The sequence below is a fragment of the Schistocerca gregaria genome, chromosome 1 (genome assembly GCF_023897955.1).
Source record: "Schistocerca gregaria isolate iqSchGreg1 chromosome 1, iqSchGreg1.2, whole genome shotgun sequence".
NCBI classification, from domain to species: Eukaryota; Metazoa; Arthropoda; class Insecta; order Orthoptera; family Acrididae; genus Schistocerca; species Schistocerca gregaria.
The window spans coordinates 962,796,786-962,817,254 of NC_064920.1; the positions used below are offsets into that span (position 1 = coordinate 962,796,786).

Below are 20,469 nucleotides of genomic sequence, written 5' to 3' on the forward strand. Positions count from 1 at the left end.
AATGAAAATATTTTATCACTGGATTGTTCTCACAAGAATGAAATTGATTTTGTGAGCTGCATTGTTACTGTAGGTGAAACTGGAAATTCATCATTAGAGATCAAAATCCAGAGAGCAATTGAAACAGTGAACAGAGTCAGAATGGTCTGTACCAAATAAAATCAGTGATTTGGGTGTGCAGCAGGGATTTAATTACTAGTGTTTGTTGAAAGTTAAATCTTCAACTGGAAATTATTTTTGTGATGCCTTGATCACAAATCACACGTAACAGGAAAATGTGTCAAATGTTTTAGGAAGACTATGCAATGTTTCATAACAACAAATTGTCTCCGATGGGCGTGACATCACAACTGTTTACATTAGATTCGTTTGAACGGTTGCAAGCGAGCTTATGCACATGTGCAGTTAAGTCGCATATGAGTAGTACCTTCTCCCACTTCTGGTTACAGAAATGTGGCAGCTAGCTATAAAAGTAATAGCAGGAAGCAGCCAGATGCTACCCGGAGAAATTTTACTGGTGCGCCTAAGGTGCCAGATGCGCAACAGGCCCGGAACTTGGGGGCAGGGAGAAACCGGGGTATCTACAGTTTCAGAGGGAGGGGGGCGGGGCTCCAAATTCATATTATTGAAGAAAAAAGACCTTGTTTCACAAAGCGCCTAGCATCCAGTGCACGTTGATCTGTTCAGATTAATGCACATCTTTCTTCTCTTGTATTGTAACCAGCACGGTAGCTGTTCGGTCAGAGGGTTAGCTGCCCTCTGTAATAAAAGAAAAAAACTGAGTTAATGGATCAAGGGCGACCTGAAACATGTGTCTAGCGACATCCGTCCTGAACAGTTGCAACGAACTAAAACGAACAAAAGGAGATTTCAAAAAATGGATTACTCATATTATTTTGAACACATCCGTGTTGGTTTTTAAACATTTTTTTTATCAAATTCTAAGTTGATTTCTGAATGAATCGTAAGTTGATTTTTGAATGCATGCATAGTGTATTATGCCACACAAAACAGCAAGTTACTAGGTAATAGGCAGTAAAGACTACAAATTTTCTGAAGAGTTCTTGTTCTGCCGGTTACAAATAATCCCATCCAGTATTAACTGTGAAATTTTTTAAAGAGGGGCAGGGTGTCAAATCGGCCGACTGGGAGCAGGAGAGGCACCACAGGACATTTTAATTTCCACTGGCTTGAATATGGTTTGAAGGCACCCATTACAAAATATTAGACATTTGAATTCCACGGAGCGAAATACAGAGACGTGCGATGGAAGAATGCTGTGTGAAGAGGTGTGTCACTGCACTTTATCACACAGACCAAATAACATGCCTTACATTCCCTTGAACATGTTTTCTGTATCAGACTCTCCAGAAAGACGTGCGCTACAAACGGAAAATATTTTTTAAAAGTCGATTTTTAAAATTTTTGGCATCCTGCCTCAAACGCTCGAGGGAGGGGGAGCGCCACTATCTAATATTGTCGCAGTTAGGAAATATTGTAGATCCGGACCTGATGCACAGAGCAGTCTGAGTTGTAGTGGGGAGGTGGTAGTCTCCACGTGACTCGTGTTTACGTTAAGTGGTTTTGCTGTTTCCTCTTTGTTTATTGCTCTCACGTCAAATGAAGACACAATGGATTTCTGCGTCTGAGAGCTATAAAGTGAATTGAAATACATTCACATAATAACGGAAGGCTAAAATATGTTATTAGTTTCAGAGTTTATTTTTTTTTCCCCACCTTTCTGACAGTCAAGTGTTAATCCCTTTGCAGAACAATGAAGTTATTTTTATGGTTTGTTAAAGAAATTTGACTTTTATTATTCTTTTCTGCTGAGACAGTCAATTTATTTGAAACGAGGTGTTTAATTCCACACTATTGGCTAGTTTCAACTGTTCGCTGCATTTCAAGTTCATGTTTTCATCTTCTAGCATGTATGGGATTATGCCATAATAAAGAACCAAACATGAGATAATATGCTACTGGTACTCCAAGAATATTTACATCGGAATTTGGACATATGAATGTGCACTTTAAGCCGAATTATGCATTTTATTATGGTTCACAAAATTCCCATGCTCTTGGAGTATCCTCTAATGTCTTCTTTTATGACATAATGTAACATCTTTTAATGTTTTACACGTACGAACGTATGGGCTTCCTGCGCCATCGTGACAATTTCAAACAGGTAACGGAAAAATATTACGGTTGTTTGTTTGAAAAGCATTACATTCAAGTAAAGTAAATTTCCTTTTACACAAGATGAGCTCTGTGCTTGTCCGATGAATTTCTTAAATCACAGAGCGTTTGACTCTCATTCAAAAATCAAATCTTTGAGGACGGCCATTTAGAATATTTTAGAACCCAGAAGATCAGACATTTATGTCGTTGCTAAAAATTTTACTGGCACATTTTAGTAATGTATCTTAAAGTGTAACACACGCAAAAACGATCAACATTATGTGTGAAAGCTTATCTTCTTTTGCAGCTTATTAATCTTAGAGACCAATATTACACGTGAAAGCTTTTCTTTTCTTGCAGCAACGCTATGTATATTAATTTAAACCATTACTTTTTCCTATTTGTGTGTCTCGCTACTTAACAGTGATGTTGCTATTGACTGACTACATCACGTGTCCTATGCTATAAATATCCGCCGTCATCGGCTGCCGAGATCGCTTGACACGAGCTACGACTGGCTTACAAAAGCGCATTACAATCTTGATTTCGATCCTTCGGAAAGTAACATGCAGTGTTTGGTGGAATTCGAATTTATACTTCCGTAATACGAAAATATGCAGTCTACATATTGCTGCACATCCGACATCTTTCCAAAATGTGTTTTTTCCCTGAGTCCTGGGAAATTCTATGCCAGTGTATGAAACCACAACCATTGAAAGGATTGATAAGTTTTACAGTTCCGAGGAAAAGTATACTGTTATATAACAAGGAAAAAGTGTATTTTCATCTGGAAGAAAGTGTATTTTAACCGGAAAATCCGGGAATTTTTTTTCCCTCGTCCACATATACATCGTGATCTTACAAACTATTGTTGTATTTGAGCAATTTGCAACAAAAATTGTCATACATGTAAGGACGCAGGATATAAATAGTTATGCTGCTTTTTAAGTAAAGATAACATTGAAAGGCATAAATGTTGTCTTGCAAAGAAAACAATATGTAATACTGAAAACGAGTCAATATTTTATTTGGTTATGAGACACTATAATGATTTGCCAAGTTTATTGCAAATGAGAAAGTGACTCACTGTTCACTCGTTTGAATACTGGGTAAAATCTTTTAATCAGCTTTAGAACAGTACGGTGAAATTTAGATGAAACAGAAAGAATGTTAATCCAGAATTAAATGCCTGACTAATGAAATAAATCATGTTAAATTGACTATGATTGTTATCATGAGAATAAATTACAGTTGCTAGACCTGTTGTGAAGATGTTCCAACAGACATCACGGGCAAAATGAAAGTTTGAGAATTGGACTGAATTGTGATTGCGGGATTTTATTTATACTAACTTTTATTTATGTATTATTTGCTGTTGTTACATATGACCTGCAACATAGAAAATATTGCAATCCATATTTCACACTTGCTCAGGATAGCACTATGGAGATGGTGAATGGGGAACAGTTATATCAGCTTGGCTGAGACGTGTGATGTAGGGGTGGGCAAGAAATCATGTATTTGTTGCAAATCACATGACTGAGAAATCTCAGTTATCCCAATAACAACTTTACAGAATGTGCCTGCAATTCATTCACATCTAGAAGTCACAAGAAGTCCCATACAGTCTAGCCATCCATGACAGCTGCCTCTGTAGTGAGAGCAATCCTTCTCCAAATATACCCAAGGTCTCACTGTCATTCATATACCGAAATTGCCTACCCAGCCTTATGCAGACACGTTTCCCATGTTTCGTTTCTCAAGTTGCCTGCCGCCTTCTACATTCCTACCATATTGCCACAAAGGATCACCTCCACCCCCTTTCCATGGCTGGGGCACATCCCTCTACAATAACATCCCCAATGCCCATGGCCTTGCTGCTATTGACCAGTACCTTTCCTAATGCCTAACTGATGTGTCAGTGTCGTCGTAAATGCCGCCTGCTTCACATCTGCTGTGCAGCGAGCTACGTTAATTTAAGTATTAACTGGTATTTTTCTTACTTGTCACTTCTTCTGCCGCTATCGGGTGGAGAAATGTAAGGTAGCCCTGAATAGGTCAGGCATGCACTACACTCAGGAAGCGGCTACAAGGGTAGCGGAGTACGTGTGGAGTGCACTTGTGGGTTTTTAGGTTAGAGAATTCCCTCCCTAGGCCTGACAAGACGCCTCCTGAGATGCGGCAAGTTAGTAGTAGGCAAAACGCAACAGGGAATAACATTATTAATGTTGTTGTTGTTGTTGTTGTGGTCTTCAGTCCTGAGACTGGTTTGGTGCAGCTCTCCATGCTACTCTATCCTGTGCAAGCTTCTTCATCTCCCAGTACCTACTGCAACCTACACCGTTCTGAATCTGCTTATTGTATTCATCTCTTGGTCTCCCTCTATGATTTTTACCCTCCACGCTGCCCTCCAATACTAAATTGGTGATCCCTTGATGCCTCAGAACATGTCCTACCAATCGATCCCTTCTTCTGGTCAAGTTGTGCCACAAACTTCTCTTCTCCCCAGTCCTATTCAATGCTTCCTCATTAGTTATGTGATTTAACCTTCAGCATTCTTCTGTAGCACCACATTTCCATTCCGAAAGCTTCTATTCTCTTCTTGTCCAAACTATTTATCATCAATGTTTCACTTCCATACATGGCTACACCCCATACAAATACTTTCAGAAACGACTTCCTGACACTTAAATCTATAGTCGATGTTAACAAATTTCTCTTCTTCAGAAACGCTTTCCTTGCCATTGCCAGTCTACATTTGATATCCTCTCTACTTCGACCATCATCAGTTATTTTGCTCCCCAAATAGCAAAACTCCTTTACTATTTTAAGTGTCTCGTTTCCTAATCTAATTCCCTCAGCGTCACCCGACTTAATTCGACTACATTCCATTATCCTTGTTTTGCTTTTGTTGATGTTCATCTTATATCCTCCTTTCAAGACACTGTCCATTCCATTCAACTGCTCTTCGAAGTCCTTTGCTGTCTCTGACAGAATTACGATGTCATGGGCGAACCTCAAAGTTTTTATTTCTTCTCCATGGATTTTAATACCTACTCCCAATTTTTCTTTTGTTTCCTTTACTGCTTGCTCAGTATACAAATTGAATAACATCGGGGAGAGGCTACAACCCTGTCTCACTCCCTTCCCAACAACTGGTTCCCTTTCATGTCCCTCGACTCTTATAACTGCCATCTGGTTTCTGTACAAATTGTAAATAGCCTTTTGCTCCCTGTATTTTACCCCTGCCACCTTCAGAATTTGAAACAGAGTATTCCAGTCAACATTGTCTAAAGCTTTCTCTAAGTCTACAAATGCTAGAAACGTAGGTTTGCCTTCTTTAATCTTTCTTCTAAGGTAAGTCATAGGGTCAGTATTGCCTCACGTGTTCCAGTGTTTCTACGGAATCCAAACTGATCTTTTCCGAGGTCGGCTTCTACCAGTCTTTCCATTCGTCTGTAAAGAATTCGTGTTAGTATTTTGCAGCTGTGGCTTATTAAACTGATAGTTTGGTAATTTTCACATCTGTCAACACCTGCTTTCTTTGGGATTGGAATTATTATATTCTTCTTGAAGTCTGATGGTATTTCGCCTGTTTCATACATCTTGCCCACCAGATGGTAGAGTTTTGTCGGGACTGGCTCTCCCAAGGCCGTCAGTAGTTCCAATGGAATGTTGTCCACTCCGGGGGCCTTGTTTCGACTCAGGTCTTTCAGTGCTCTGTCAAACTCTTCACACAGTATTGTATCTCCCATTTCATCTTCATCTACATCCTCTTTCATTTCCATAATACTGTCCTCAAGTACATCGCCCTTGTATAGATCCTCTGTTTACTCCTTCCACCTTTCTGCTTTCCCTTCTTTGCTTAGAACTGGGTTTCCATCTGAGCTCTTGATATTCATACACGTGGTTCTCTTCTCTCCAAAGGTCTCTTTAATTTTCCTGTAGGCAGTATCTATCTTACCCCTAGTAAGATAAGCCTCTACATCCTTACATTTGTCCTCTAGCCATTCCTGCTTAGCCAGTTTGCACTTCTTGTCGATCTCATTTTTGAGACGTTTGTATTCCTTTTTGCCTGCTTCATTTACTGCATTTTTATATTTTCTCCTTTCATCAATTAAATTCAATATTTCTTCTGTTACCCAAGGATTTCTACTAGCCCTTGTCTGTTTACCTACTTGATCCTCTGCTGCCTTCACTACTTCATCCCTCAAAGCTACTCATTCTTCTTCTACTGTATTTCCTCCCCCATTCATGTCAATTGTTCCCTTATGCTCTCCCTGAAACTCTGTACAACCTTTGGTTCTTTCAGTTTATCCAGGTCCCACTCCTTAAATTCCCACATTTTTGCAGTTTCTTCAGTTTTAATCTACAGGTCATAACCAATAAATTGTGGTCAGAGTCCACATCTGCCCCTGGAAACGTCTTACAATTTAAAACCTGTTCCCTAAATCTCTGTCTTACCATTATATAATCTATCTGATACCTTTTAGTATCTCCAGGGTTCTTCCATGTATACAATATTATTAATGTGGTAATAGTAAACTGCAGGAGCACCTATAGAAAAGTCCCAGAATTGCTCTCATTAATAAACGGTCACAATGCCCGCATAGTAGGGCAGAAAGTTGGCTGAAACCAGATGTAAATAGTAATGAACTTCTAAACTCAGATTGGAATGTATACTGCAGAGACAGGCTAGACAGTGAAGGGGGAGGCATGTTTATAGCGATAATAAGTCCAATACTATCGAAGGAAATTGACGGAGATCCGAAATGTGAAATAAGTTGGGTGTAGGTCAAGGTTAAAACAGGCTCAAACATGGTAACTGGATATCTCTATAGGCCCCCTGGCTCAGCAGCTGTTGTGGCAGAGCACCTGAAGGAAAATTTGGAAAATATTTAGAGTAGATTTCCCCACCATGTTATAGTTCTGGGTGAGGAATTTAATTTGCCGAATATAGACTGGGAGACTCAAACGTTCATAATGGGTGGCAGGGACAAAGAATACAGTGAAATTTTTTTAAGTGCATTATCTGAAAACTACCTTGAGCTGTTAAACAGAGAATTGACTATGGCGATAACATATTAGACCTTCTGGTGACAAACAGACTCGAACCGTTTGAAATAGTTAACGCAGAACAGGGAATCAGCAATCATAAAGCGGCTACTGCATCAATGATTTCAGCCGTAAATAGAAATATTAAATAAGGTAGGAAGATTTTTCTGTTTAACCAAAAGTAACAAAAAGCAGATTTCAGAGTACTTGATGGCTCAACACAAAAGTTTTGTGTCAAGTAGAGATAGTGTTGAGGATCAGTGGACAAAGTTCAAAACCATCGTACAATATGCGTTAGATGAATATGTGCCAAGCAAGATCGTAAGAGATAGAAAAGAGCCACCATGGTACAACAACCGAGTTAGAAAACTGCTGCGGAAGCAAAGGGAACTTAACAGCAAACACAAATTTAGCCAAAGCCTTGCAGACAAACAAAAATTACGCGAAGCGAAATGTATTGTGTGGAGGGCTATGCGAGAGGTGTTCAATGAATTCGAAAGTAAAATTGTGTGTACTGACGTGGCAGAAAATGCTAAGAAATTTTGGTCTTATGTCAAAGTGGTAGGTGGATCAAAACTAACTGTCCAGACACTCGGTGACCAAAATGGTACTGAAACAGAGGATGACAGACTAAAGGCCGAAATACTAAATGTCTTTTTCCCAAAGCTGTTTCAAAGAGGAAGACTGCACTGTAGTTCGTTCTCTAGATTGTCGTACAGATGATAAAATGGTAGATATCGAAATAGACGACAGAGGGATAAAGAAACAATTAAAATCGCTCAAAAGAGGAAAGGCCGCTGGAACTGATGGGATAAAAGTTCGATTTTACACAGAGTACATGAAGGAACCTGCCCCTTCTTGCAGCGGTGTACTGTAGGTCTCTAAAAGAGCGTAGCATTCCAAAGGATTGGAAAAGGGCACAGGTCATCCCCGTTTTCAAGAAGGGACGTCAAACAGATGTGCAGAACTATAGACCTATATCTCTATCGTCAATCAGTTGTAGAATTTTGGAACACGTATTATGTTAGAGTATAATGACTTTTCTGGAGACTAGAAATCTACTATGTAGGAATCAGCATGGGTTTTGAAAAAGATGATCGTGTGTAACACAGCTCGCGCTATTCGTCCACGAGACTCAGAGGGCCATAGACACGGGTTCCCAGGTAGACGCCGTGTTTCTTGACTTTCGCAAGGCGTTCGTTACAGTTCCCCTCAGTTGTTTAATGAACAAAGTAAGAGCATATGGACTATCAGACCAATTGTGTTATTGGATTGAAGAGTTCCTAGATAACAGAACGCAGCATGTCATTCTCAATGGAGAGAAGTCTTCCGAAGTAAGAGTGATTTCAGGTGTGCCACAGTGGAGTGTCGTAGGACCGTTGCTATTCACAATATACATAAATGACCTTGTGGATAACATCGGAAGTTCACTGAGGCTTTTTGCGGATGATGCTGTGGTATATCGAGAGGTTGTAACAATGGAAAATTGTACTGAAATGCAGGAGGATCTTCAGCGAATTGACGTGTGGTGCAGGGAATGGCAGTTGCATCTCAATGTAGACAAGTATAATGTGCTGCAAATACATAGAAAGAAAGATCCTTTATCATTTAGCTACAATATAGCAGGTCAGCAACTGGAAGCAGTTAATTCCATAAATTATCTGGGATTAGGCATTAGGAGTAATTTAAAATGGAATGATTATATAAAGTTGATCGTCAGTAAAGCAGATGCCAGACTAGATTCATTGGAAGAATACTAAGGAAATGCAATCCGAAAACAAAGGAAGTAGGTTACAGTACACTTGTTCGCCTGCTGCTTGAATACTGCTCACCAGTGTGGGATCTGTACCAGATAGGGTTGATAGAAGAGATAGAGAAGATCCAACCGTGAGCAGCGTGCTTAGTTACAGGATCATTTAGTAATCGCAAAAGCGTTATGGAGATGATAGATGAACTCCAGTGGAAGACTCTGCAAGAGAGACGCTCAGTAGCTCGGTACGGGCTTTTGTTGAAGTTTTGAGAACATACTTTCACCGAGGAGTCAAGCAGTTTATTGCTTCCTCCTGCGTATATCTCGTGAAGAGACCATGAGGATAAAATCAGAGAGATTAGAGCCCACACAGAGACATACCGACAATCTTTCTTTCCATGAACAATAAGAGACTGGAATAGAAGGAAGAACCGATGGAGGTACTCAAGGTACCGTCTGCCACACACCGTCAGGTGGCTTGCGGAGTATGGATGTAGATGTAGATTCCAAACCTATAGCTTCCTTCGTGATCACCACGATGAACAACATTGTTACTCACAATTACTTCACCTTTGAAGGCATCACCTACAAACAGAACTGTGGTACAGCAAATAGCACCCCACATGGCATCATCCTATGCCAACCTATTCATGGGCCATCTGGAGGAATCCTTCCCAACTACCCAGAATGTCCAAACCTCATCCTGTTCAGTTTCATTGGGGACATATTCATCTTCACAATTCAGACAGACTCCTCCAGAAGCTGAACAATACCTTCTCCCCCATTCATTTCACCTGGTTCTCAACCCAACAAACCACCGTCCTCAGTGTTGACCTCCACCTCAAAGATGGCTACATCACTGCCTCCATTCATATCAAACCTTACAACCTGTAGCTATACCTCTGTTTTGACAGTTGCCAACCATTCTATACTAAGAAGCCACACCTGATGGTCATCTCATCTGTAGTAATGAGCAGTTCCTCTCGAAATTTACCAAGGGTCTCGCTGAGGCCTTCACAGACAAAAATTGTCCTCCCTACCTTGTACAGAAATGTATCTCTTTATAGTGTTATCCCTCCAGGCACCTGCCACCTCCCACATTCCCACCATCTGACCACAAAGCATCACTCCCGCCATGTGTCAGTATCACCCAGGACTAGAGCAACTGAATCACGTTCTCTGCCAGGGTTTTGACTCTCTCTGTCTTATCCTAAAATGAGGACTATCCTACCTATTTCCCTTCTCACCCATACCACAGTGGTATTCTGCCTTTCATCAATATTACACAATATCCTCATCCTTCCCTACACCACCTCTGCTCCCAATTCCTTGTCACCCTGCAGTAGACCCAGATGCAGGACCTGTCCCATACATCCTCCCACTACCATCTATTTCAGTCCCATCACAGACATCACCTATACCACCAAAGAAATAGCTACCAGTGAAAGCACTTGTTATCTATAAACTGGCAGTGACCACTATGGTGCTTTCTACCTGGGTATAACAAACAATAAACCGCACATTCGCATAATGGCCTCAGAAAAACTGACCACGAGACAGCTAGAACACTCAGTTGCTGAACATGGTGTACAACACAGTGTGCTTCACTTAAATGACTGCTTCACAACTTGTGCCATCTGGATTCTTCCTGTTAACAGCAGCTTTTCTGGATTGCGCTGGTGGGAACTCTCCCTGCAGTATACCCTACGTTCCAGTAATCCCCCTGGCCTCAACCCTTTGCCAGTCCCTTCACCCACCCATTAGTTTCATACCCTTCCCTGCTCCCACTCTAGCATTACACAGCCTTCTGTTACATCAACACACCATAAGTCTTTTTTTCCCCTCCTCTACTTCTCTCATTTACTATTCCCCCTCCCTCCTCTCCTCAAGCCTTCTGACTGCACCCATACCCACCACAACCCTGCATGTTGCCGAAAGTAGGAATACACTCCCCCCCCCCCCCCCCCCCCCCCCCACACTTACCCTGCTATGCCTCTCCCTCCATGCCCAGCCTCCTCTTTACACAACCACTCACAGACTGCTCCTCCCATCATGCACATAGCTTGCAGTCTGGTCTCATTGACCAATTGTGCATTTTTGTTGTGACTGTCTGCAACTCATCTCCCCTGTATGGTGTGTAGCAATCTAGCTAGCCTTCTCATAATATTGTTACTATGCCATCCTGGATTTTCCACTGTTTGATTATGCACATATATCGCACATAATAAACTATGAAAGATGCATCCATGGGTCCATGACGTATCTTTTACCAAATGTTTACCAACATTGTATTTACAAGACAATATTTTTTTTTTAAATACTGCAGTAACCAGTTAGGCTAAACTTTCATGTGTATTTTCAAGTACTGCACTTGAAGTGTTCCTGATGTCGACTGTCAATTGGAAGATCAATACTTTCTACTGTTTTTGCTTCCACATTGTCAGCCTTAACACATGCAGCCTTACAATCTAATCTAGACCTTGGGCTACACTGCAAGTCAGTCTGATATTACAGCCAAGATTTCAGGGTGGGTGGGAGGCAGGGAGGGTGAGGAGTGGGACCAATGTCACACTCTGTTGAGTCTTCATCAATGACTAAAAGTATGGCTGAAAATTTTCTGGTGTGGGATGAGCAGAATGGAATTTCGCTTATTCACACAAAGTGTATTTCACATTTATTTATCATTCCTTTCAAATGACATAATTACTTCAATGGCACACTATTCCAGTACTCATCCTAGACACTTCTGTTATCAAGTATGACTCTTTTAAGCTGCTTGTTCTTCAAGAGTTATCTGGAATGTTCACAATTACCTCTCCTGAAGGTGGATGGGTGCATAGAGAAGCCAGTAGCTTATGTGGGAACTGTGTCTAGAAAATCGTGACGATTATCAAGCTTTTCTACTGTTACTAATTACTAGCAATGTGATTCTTACTGTCCAACTGGAAATATTTTCAGTAATTAAAGCAGTTGAATGGTGGAGGTTTCATTCTTGGCAATAAACAAGCTTTCAAAGTTCATTCACAAATTTAGAAACTAACTTTTCTTCTGATGAAGACCATGTAAAGGCGCAGTGGCAACTTCTTCATTTCTGCTATTGGTGATATTTTGAATTATCGCTACTTTGAGTGACTGAAAATGTGATTCAGATACCTGTGAATATAATAATGCAGTTAAAACCCGTATTCCAAACCCCAACTCTTATTGTACTGTGTGGAAATTTATGTCATGATTCTCAAAACCACACTACTAACATTTTCATACTTGAAACTCCCTGGCAAATTAAAACTGTGTGCCGGACCGAGACTCGAACTCAGTACCTTTGCCTTTCATGGGGAAGTGCTCTACCAACTGAGCTACCCAAGCACGACTCATGCCCCGTGAGGGTGTTAGTCGTGCTTGGGTAGCTCAGTTGGTAGAGCACTTGCCCGCGAAAGGCAAAGGTACTGAGTTAGAGTCTCAGTCCGGCACACAGTTTTAACCTGCCAGGAAGTTTCATATCAGTGCACACACTGCTGTACAGTGAAAATCTCATTCTGGATTTTCATACTTGTTCCATTAACACAAAATTAAAGCCAAAGGACAAACAAATGAAAAATATACTTGCTACTGACTGTTTTTTGAGATGAAAGTGTAACTTCCATATGTGATGATAAATTGTAGAAGTTGCTGAAATAGCATTGGTAGAGTGCGGAGATATACAAGTTGTGAATTCATTAGTTGCGGTTTTAAACTGTGACAAATTACAACTAAGAGTCACAGTCACCAAAAAGTAGCATTCACAGACATTAGTATTTCGTTAAGTCACAGTTTAGCCCACCTCTGCTATGATGAGAATGAGAGTGAGAAGGGGAATGGTGAGCAGGCAGCTAATTTTGTAGTGCTGCCAACAACGGAAATCTGTTTAAAGTACTTGGGTGTTTTTGAACATATACCACTTGTAAACTGTAGTTTGCTGAATCCATTTGTAGTCGGAATTGAATTGACTTTAAAATTCAGCGATTACTCAACAGTAGTACACATTTCTACAGGAGATGGCAAAAGTTTAGCTAATGGCCAGTGGCATGATTGATTGATTTTAAAAGGGAAGCTAAAACAGCTTAGATCTCACCCGCCACTGCCTGCATCGAAATTAGGTTTATTGTGCGGTATAACTCCCTGTATATCTAGCAAAGCCAACCAGTGCCCTTAAATAGTGCAAGGAGTTCCTCTACCAGTTTTTTGTTATACAAAATTTCTTCAGGTCTAGTTGTCCCGACGATTCTGTATCTTTACTCTCCAATGCCATGCATTTGGAGATTAGGTGTGATGCACTTTTTTTCACCCTCATCTCAGATCCTACATTTAGGGTCCTCTTCCATTATACCCCTTGTGTGTAGGTGTTTTTTGAAATTCCCACAGCCGGTTATCAATCCAGTCATGAGTTTGATCTCTTTCCTGTGCAGTCCCAGGGTTACAGAGCTTCTTTTAAAACATGGCGTGGGCATCATTACCTTACTTTGTTTTTGTTTATGGACCTTGGTCCAATATCCTATGTGTTGTTTCCTAAGCCAGTTCTGTAGTTCTAATTTGATCTTAGCCTTGGTGATTGTCAGGACAGGTTACGGTCCAATAAATGGAGTTGTTGCCCCCATCCTACCCAATCTATCGGCTTGTTCATTGCCACAGATCCCTGAGTGGCCAGGGACCCACACTAGGTTTACCCTATTGCTTCCTCCTAGCTGCAGTCTGCAACAATCTTTGATCTTGTTGCAGGAGCTGCCAATGATTTCATGGCTGCCTATCTGAATAGATGTAGATGCTACGGTCATTGTAGCACCTACGCATATTCTCCTCCACACATACCCTGATTGCAGTAATTTTAGCTTGGAATACAGAGGCCAGTTTTCCTAGCACAATGATGCTCTCCAGTCTTGGCTGAACCCCGTACACCCCTGCCCCAACGCGTTGATCTGTTTTTGACCCATCAGTGAACCAAACGATGTCGCCCGTATGGTGTCGAACTGTTTTTCCCCACTGCTCCCCACTTTAAATTGTTATGTTGTAAGGCTTGTCGAAGCAGTTGGGAGTTATTATATATAGTCAGCAGGCATTTCCCCAGCCTTTCCTATATTTACCTCACTCACTGTGTTAGTGAATTCTGGATATCCGAATGAGAGCCAGTTTTGGCCTGTGTGCCCCAGCTGCTGCCTCCATCTTGACCCAAAGGTGAAGTGGAGGCATATCCAGTATGGCTTCCATTCCAGCGGTTTGTGTGCTGCTAATTCCGTCCGTTATGGCTAAGCAGGCCAATCTCTGCACCTTAGCAAGCTCCTTAGCAGCAACCCACTGTTCTACCTTCTTCCACCACACTACAGCCCCATAGGAAATCCTAGGTCTAACCACTGTGGTGTATATCCAGTGCATAGCCCTGGGGCTTAGGCCCCAGTTTTTGCCACAAGCCCTCCTAGTACTCACTGAATACTTTTTGCCTTGGAGGAGATGCTCTCAATGTGAGGGGGGTCCAAGTTAGCTTCTCATCCAAGGTTACCGCTAGATATTTCACTATCCCCTTCACAGGTAGAGTTTCACCGTAGAGCTTTAGGTTCCAACTTGAGTGTTGAATATGTCTCTTCGTGAATGGCACCCCAACAGTCTTCTTAGGATTAACTCTCAGATCCTGTTTAATGCACCATTTAATGAGTAGTGTTTGTTTGTTAGAGCCTGGATTTATAGCAACTTCCCATATGTCCATTGAGTGTACATTTTATCTTTCCTTCTACTTATTATCTACCTTTCCCATTATTCTCTTTAAACTAGAGGGTTAAAGGACATTTATGGTGTGGGCACTGTTCTACTATGTGCTGCTGTTAGCAGTTCATTTCCGTTGTGCTGCTGTTAGAAATTAAATTCCGTCGGTCAGGTGATACTGTAGAGTAGCTAATGAGAATAGCTTGTTTTGGTAGAAAATATGAATTGCTGACTTTTGTTATTGACATGAATAGCAAGCGATTGAGGATTATTGACCTGTCTATTACGGATTGTAAAGTTTGTGACTGGTTTTCATTTCTCAGAATGTGACAGAATTTCTCAGGACATTGTTTTTGTCTTCCAATGTTTGGTTGTGAGTTAGTGAAGCCAATGAATGTGGCTGGAGGAAAACTGGCTGTGGTGACAGACTGATCTGTAGTTAGCCCAATCATTGTTTGGAAAACTTAGTGGCATATTTTCAAAATGTCCCTGTTTCTGAGGTTGTGGCTTTTAGAGATGGGCAAACTCGTATATCTTTGCGAACTACCGGTAGTTCACTGGTGATCACTCTCTTTTGGAACTGTTCATTTTTACTCATTCACTGTTCATTTGTGCATGGTATATGGTGCTTATGAGAAATTGAAAATTAGTAGCATAGGTGACTGAAGATGAAAGGCGCCAAGAGGGGACACTTGCCTCTCCCCCTGGAGTACAGAGTTTTTATTCCTTGCAGAATCCTCAAACATTTGTAGAAGTAATTTTCATGGTCCTTCAAAACTTCTTGTTTAGCCAATGGTAGCATTTGAGATGTGGTGCTATAGACGAATGTTGAAAATTAGGTGGACTAATAAGGTAAGGCATGAGGAGGTTCTACGCAGAATCGGAGAGGAAAGGAATATGTGGAAAACACTGATAAGGAGAAGGGACAGGATGATAGGACATCTGCTAAGACATGAGGGAGTAACTTCCATGGTACTAGAGGGAGCTGTAGAGGGCAAAAACAGTAGAGGAAGACTGAGATTGGAATACGTCAAGCAAATAATTGAGGGCGTAGGTTGCAAGTGCTACTCTGAGATGAAGAGGTTAGCACAGGAAAGGAATTTGTGGCGTGCTGCATCAAACCAGTCAGTAGACTGATGACCAAAAAAAAAAAAAGTGTTATGTGGCAGATCACAGTGAAATAATATAAGGTGGCTAATGAAAAACGGGCCCCAAGTACATACTGCTTGCCAGTTACGGATGATTTGTTGACCACTACGATCAAAATAGATGAACATGTAACAAGTAGGTAGTAAAGAAATAGCAAATAAGTTAATTCAAACAACAACTTCGAAACAATAGATGACGACAATGAGCAGTTTAGTACTCGAGGCTGATTTTTCGTGCGCCACCTTGTACCACTGAAATAATATTGTAGGAGTTATCATATTCTCTTTACAAAACGTGACACCAGACACTAGATTATGGAGTGCGGGCTTCATTCAGTTGTGAGTAGGTCTGCCTTCCATAACAATGAACATGCTGTTTTACCTTAGATCAAAAAAAGATGGAAAATGGCCACTCTTGTGTGCCACGCCGAGTTCCTTTGCATGTGTAATAACAAAAAAAAATCTTGTCTTTTTATAAGTGTGTCTTCTGCTGTTTATCGAAATAGTGAAGTAAGCTGATATGCCCTTTTGTTACCTGAAAAGAAGTATGCATTACATACCACATAATTTTTATGTAGTTTACGTAATTATAAAATACATTTTAATTACTGTCATGGATGCTGAATAGAATACAGAAAGAATCAGAAGTCCAGAGTTCAAAAAAGGCTTGAAACAGATCTAGATTGGGTGTGTGCATCGAACGAAATGAACGATAACTCGATACTGAACTATTTAGGAGCAGTCGGCAGTGGAACTGTGAGTAGCCATGCGAAGGAGGATGAGTCCGGCTGAGGGACATCGAGACCGAGACAGAGATGGAGATGAGACCCAGGCTGGATCGAGACCGGCCGACGTGCCATTGCAGGAATGAGATTGACCGTTTCCCATTCCCGGAAACTATAAGTAGAAAGCCACGTCTGAAGTGAACTCTGAAAGACCGTTCCTTAGAATTCTTTCCTTGCTACTTCCATTCATCTTGGCGAACTGTTCCTTCGGACCCGTTAGTTTGCAAACGACCTGTCTATAGTGGCTACGTAGGATCCTAAGAGTACAATTTCAGTTTTACAGAATATTTTGTTTTATTTGACATTCTACACAATATATTCCACTGTGTCACCATATAATTTAATGCACTCAACATCATAATGACATTTATCAAAAGTTATTTTCTCATTGGTTCTGCCATTTTTTCTAATCATTGGACTCATTATTCATCATGTTCCCTTCCCATCCTTCACTGTGTAAACAGTTATCAACTGTAGAACGCAGCGAAAAAGCTACTGACTCTGTAAGTGCACGTTTACATGTAGGAATTCAATTTCTATAGTTTCTGTGTGTCAGAACTTAACGAATTTCTACAGTTGTTAACTATGGACTCATGATCTGCCTCATATTAATTGCTGTTAAATTTCTGGTATGTATTATAATAATTTGATATTTCCAGGCGGATACTTGGAAACTTCAACTTCTTAACTGCATCATTCATACCAGCATTTCTGGCTAGTTATACCTCAATTTTGGTGGAAAGACCTTCTAGAAGAGGGCTGTTGTGTTTGTATGTTACTAATGTGGTAAGTAGCATTTCTGAAAATAAATTATAAAAAATGGAAATGTTAACTTTCTTTGCACGTGTTTTGTATTAATTTTAGAGATGTGAATGTTAATGCAGTAAAAGTACCTCTAAATGTAGTTGCATGTGTAGAACTAAAAAATTTCAGTAATATTAATATTAGCACTGTGTGTGTGTGTGTGTGTGTGTGTGTGTGTGTGTGTGTGTGTGTGTGTCATATATATATATATATCTTGTGATCCACATCATATCGATAAAATAATCGTAAAAATGATCTATGGAACATGACATAACTAAACTAAACTATTGGGAATACGACAGGAACTACTGTTCGAAGCAAAAAAAAGTCTAGTTAACATGGGCTCTAAAATGCAAATTCAGTGATTAGAGCTGTGAACACTTCTTTATGTACTGTGGAACAAATCTCTCCTACTAAAAGCTCTTTGATTGCAACAATGTAAATGACATGGCTGCTTTCTCAGGTGGCCCGGCCCCTGATGGGGTAGGATAAACAGGACTGGAACAGGAGGTTCTGGGTGGATGCATTGGGCAGGTTTTGCACCTGTGTCTTCCACAAGGATATGATCCTTGAGACAAGGAGTTCAGATTGGAGGTAGCATATGGATGAATTACGATGTTGTTTAGGTTGGGCGGGCAGTGGAACACCACTTTAGGAGGGGTGGGAAGTATCTCGGGTAGGATGCCCCTCATAAAGTGGTGTTCCATTGCCCACCCAATCTCCTATATGCCACGCCCAGTTCCATCCCCTTACCACAAGGATCATGTACCGTGGAAGACCCAGGTGAAAAACCTGTACCAATCTACCCACCCAGCTCTTCCTATTCCAGGCCTGTCACTGGTTTTCCTACCTTATGAGTGGCCGAGCCACCTCTGAAAGCAGCCATGTTATTAACCAGCTCTGCTGCAATCATTGCACAGATTTTTATATTGGTATGACTGTCAACCAGCTGTCCACCAGATGAATGGCCAAGAGCAAAGTAGACTGCCCTGTGCCACAACAGGCAGCTATATATAACACATTTGATTGCAGAGGCTGATTCACTACCTGAGCCATTTGGATCCTTCCCTCCACAACCAGCTTTTCCAAGCTGTGCAGATGGAGAAGTTATTCTTACCATTCATTCTCCAATCCCATAATTATCGCGGCCTCAGCATATGGTAACATACTGTGTCCACGTCCTCCATCCAATAGTTTCCATTCTCTCTGTCCTATCATCTTCTCACTGTTCTCCTCTCCTACCCTGTTTATTTGCCGCCCTCTGTCAATGCATCTGCCCGTCTTTCCCCTCTCTTTTTGTGCTCCCCCCCCCCCCCCCCCCTCCACCTTCCTGCCCCACAACATCTTGACACTGTGCCTGTTGACATTCTAGTCCCAGCACAATCTACCAGACATCTACATCTACATCTGTACTTTGCAAACCACTGTGAGGTGCATGGTAGAGGGTATGTCCCATTGTACCAGTTATTAAGGTTTCTTCCTGTGCTATTCACGTATTGAATAAGGGAAGAATGATTGTATGATTGCCTCTGTGCATGCAGTAATTATTCTAATCTTATCCTCACAATCCCTATGTGAGCAGTACATAGGGAGTTGTAGCATATCTTTAGAGTAGTCATTTAAAACCAATTCTTTAAACTTTATTAATAGACTTTTTTGGTGTAGATTACGTCTCTCTTAAAGAGTCTACCAGTACACTTCCTTCAGTATCTCTGTAACACTCTCCCAAGGATTAAGCAAAGCTGTGACCATTCATGCTGCCCTTCTCCACCTAAGCAATATCCTAGGATGGTTCACATGATTGATTTGTAAGCTGTCTCTTTTGTAGACTGATCACACTTCCTAAATATTCCACCAGCGAACTTAAAGCTACAACCTGCTTTTCCCTTGACCAAACCTATGTTATCAATTCATTTCTCTGAAAAGTGTTACACCAAGGTATTTGTATGAATTGGCCGATTCTAATAGTGACTCATTGATACTATAGTCATAGTATATTACTTTTTTCCATTTTGTGAATTGGAAAATATTACATTTAGAGCAAGTTGCCAGGCTCTGCACCACATTGAAATTTACCAATTTCTGACTGAATATTTATGCACATTCTCTGAGATAGTACTTCATTATAAATAACTGCATCATCTGCAAAAAGCTTGATTTTTACTATTAGTATTGTTTGCAAGGTCATTAATATAAAACATGAACAGCAAGGGTCCCAACACACTTCTCTGCGGTACAGCCAAAGTTGCTTCTACATCTCATGACGACTCTTCAGCCAGGATAACATGCTGTGTCCTCCCTACCAAAAACTCCTCAATCCAGCCACAAATTTCACTTGATACTCCATATGATCGTTCTTTTGACAATAAGTGTAGGTCAAAAGCTTTTTGGAAATCAAGTAACACTACATCTACCTGGTTGCCTTGATCCAAATCTTTCAGTACGTCACAACCACATTGTGGTCACTGATAACTGGTTTTGATGTGGACATCCTCCATGATGTCAGAACTATTTTTCACCATTAGATCCAATACATTTCCATTATGAGTGGGGTTCCTAACTATCTGTTCTAGGTAGTTTCCAGAGAAGACATTTCGTAAAGTTTCACATGATGTTTTATCACACCCACAACTAAGAAAACTGTAATTTTCCATTTAATTGTTGGATGATTAAACTCTCCACTGATGGTTACAGTATGATTGGGGAACTTACATACAAGTGAACTGAAGTGTTCTCTAAAGCTTTTGTTATATCAGGGGATGAGTCTGTTGGGCTACAGAAGGATTTTATGCCTGCTCCTGATACTGAGTCTTGCCAAGTCAGCTTGTTTGTATCTAAGTGGATTTGAGGTTTTTGTCTACTGCGACAAGTACAACACCTCCATTTCCCATTTGCCTACCCTGTCGATATATACTTAAATTTTCCCCAAAAATCTCATTGCTATCAATCTCCGTTTTCAACAAGCTTTCTGTACCTAGTATTATGTGAGCCTCACTGCTTTTCATGAGCGCTTCAAACT

General features: G+C 40.8%; 1 protein-coding gene across 2 annotated transcripts in view; it reads left to right on the forward strand.

The window, feature by feature from the left end:
* The window catches only part of LOC126276423 (transmembrane protein 135-like), a 103,234-nt gene that overhangs the window by 10,650 nt on the left and 72,115 nt on the right, over positions 1-20,469 (forward strand). For both annotated transcript variants that reach the window (XM_049977276.1, XM_049977275.1), the window contains exon 3: positions 17,306-17,432. In XM_049977276.1, coding sequence (XP_049833233.1) covers positions 17,306-17,432 — 127 coding nt within the window. The remainder of the gene's footprint in view (positions 1-17,305; positions 17,433-20,469) is intronic.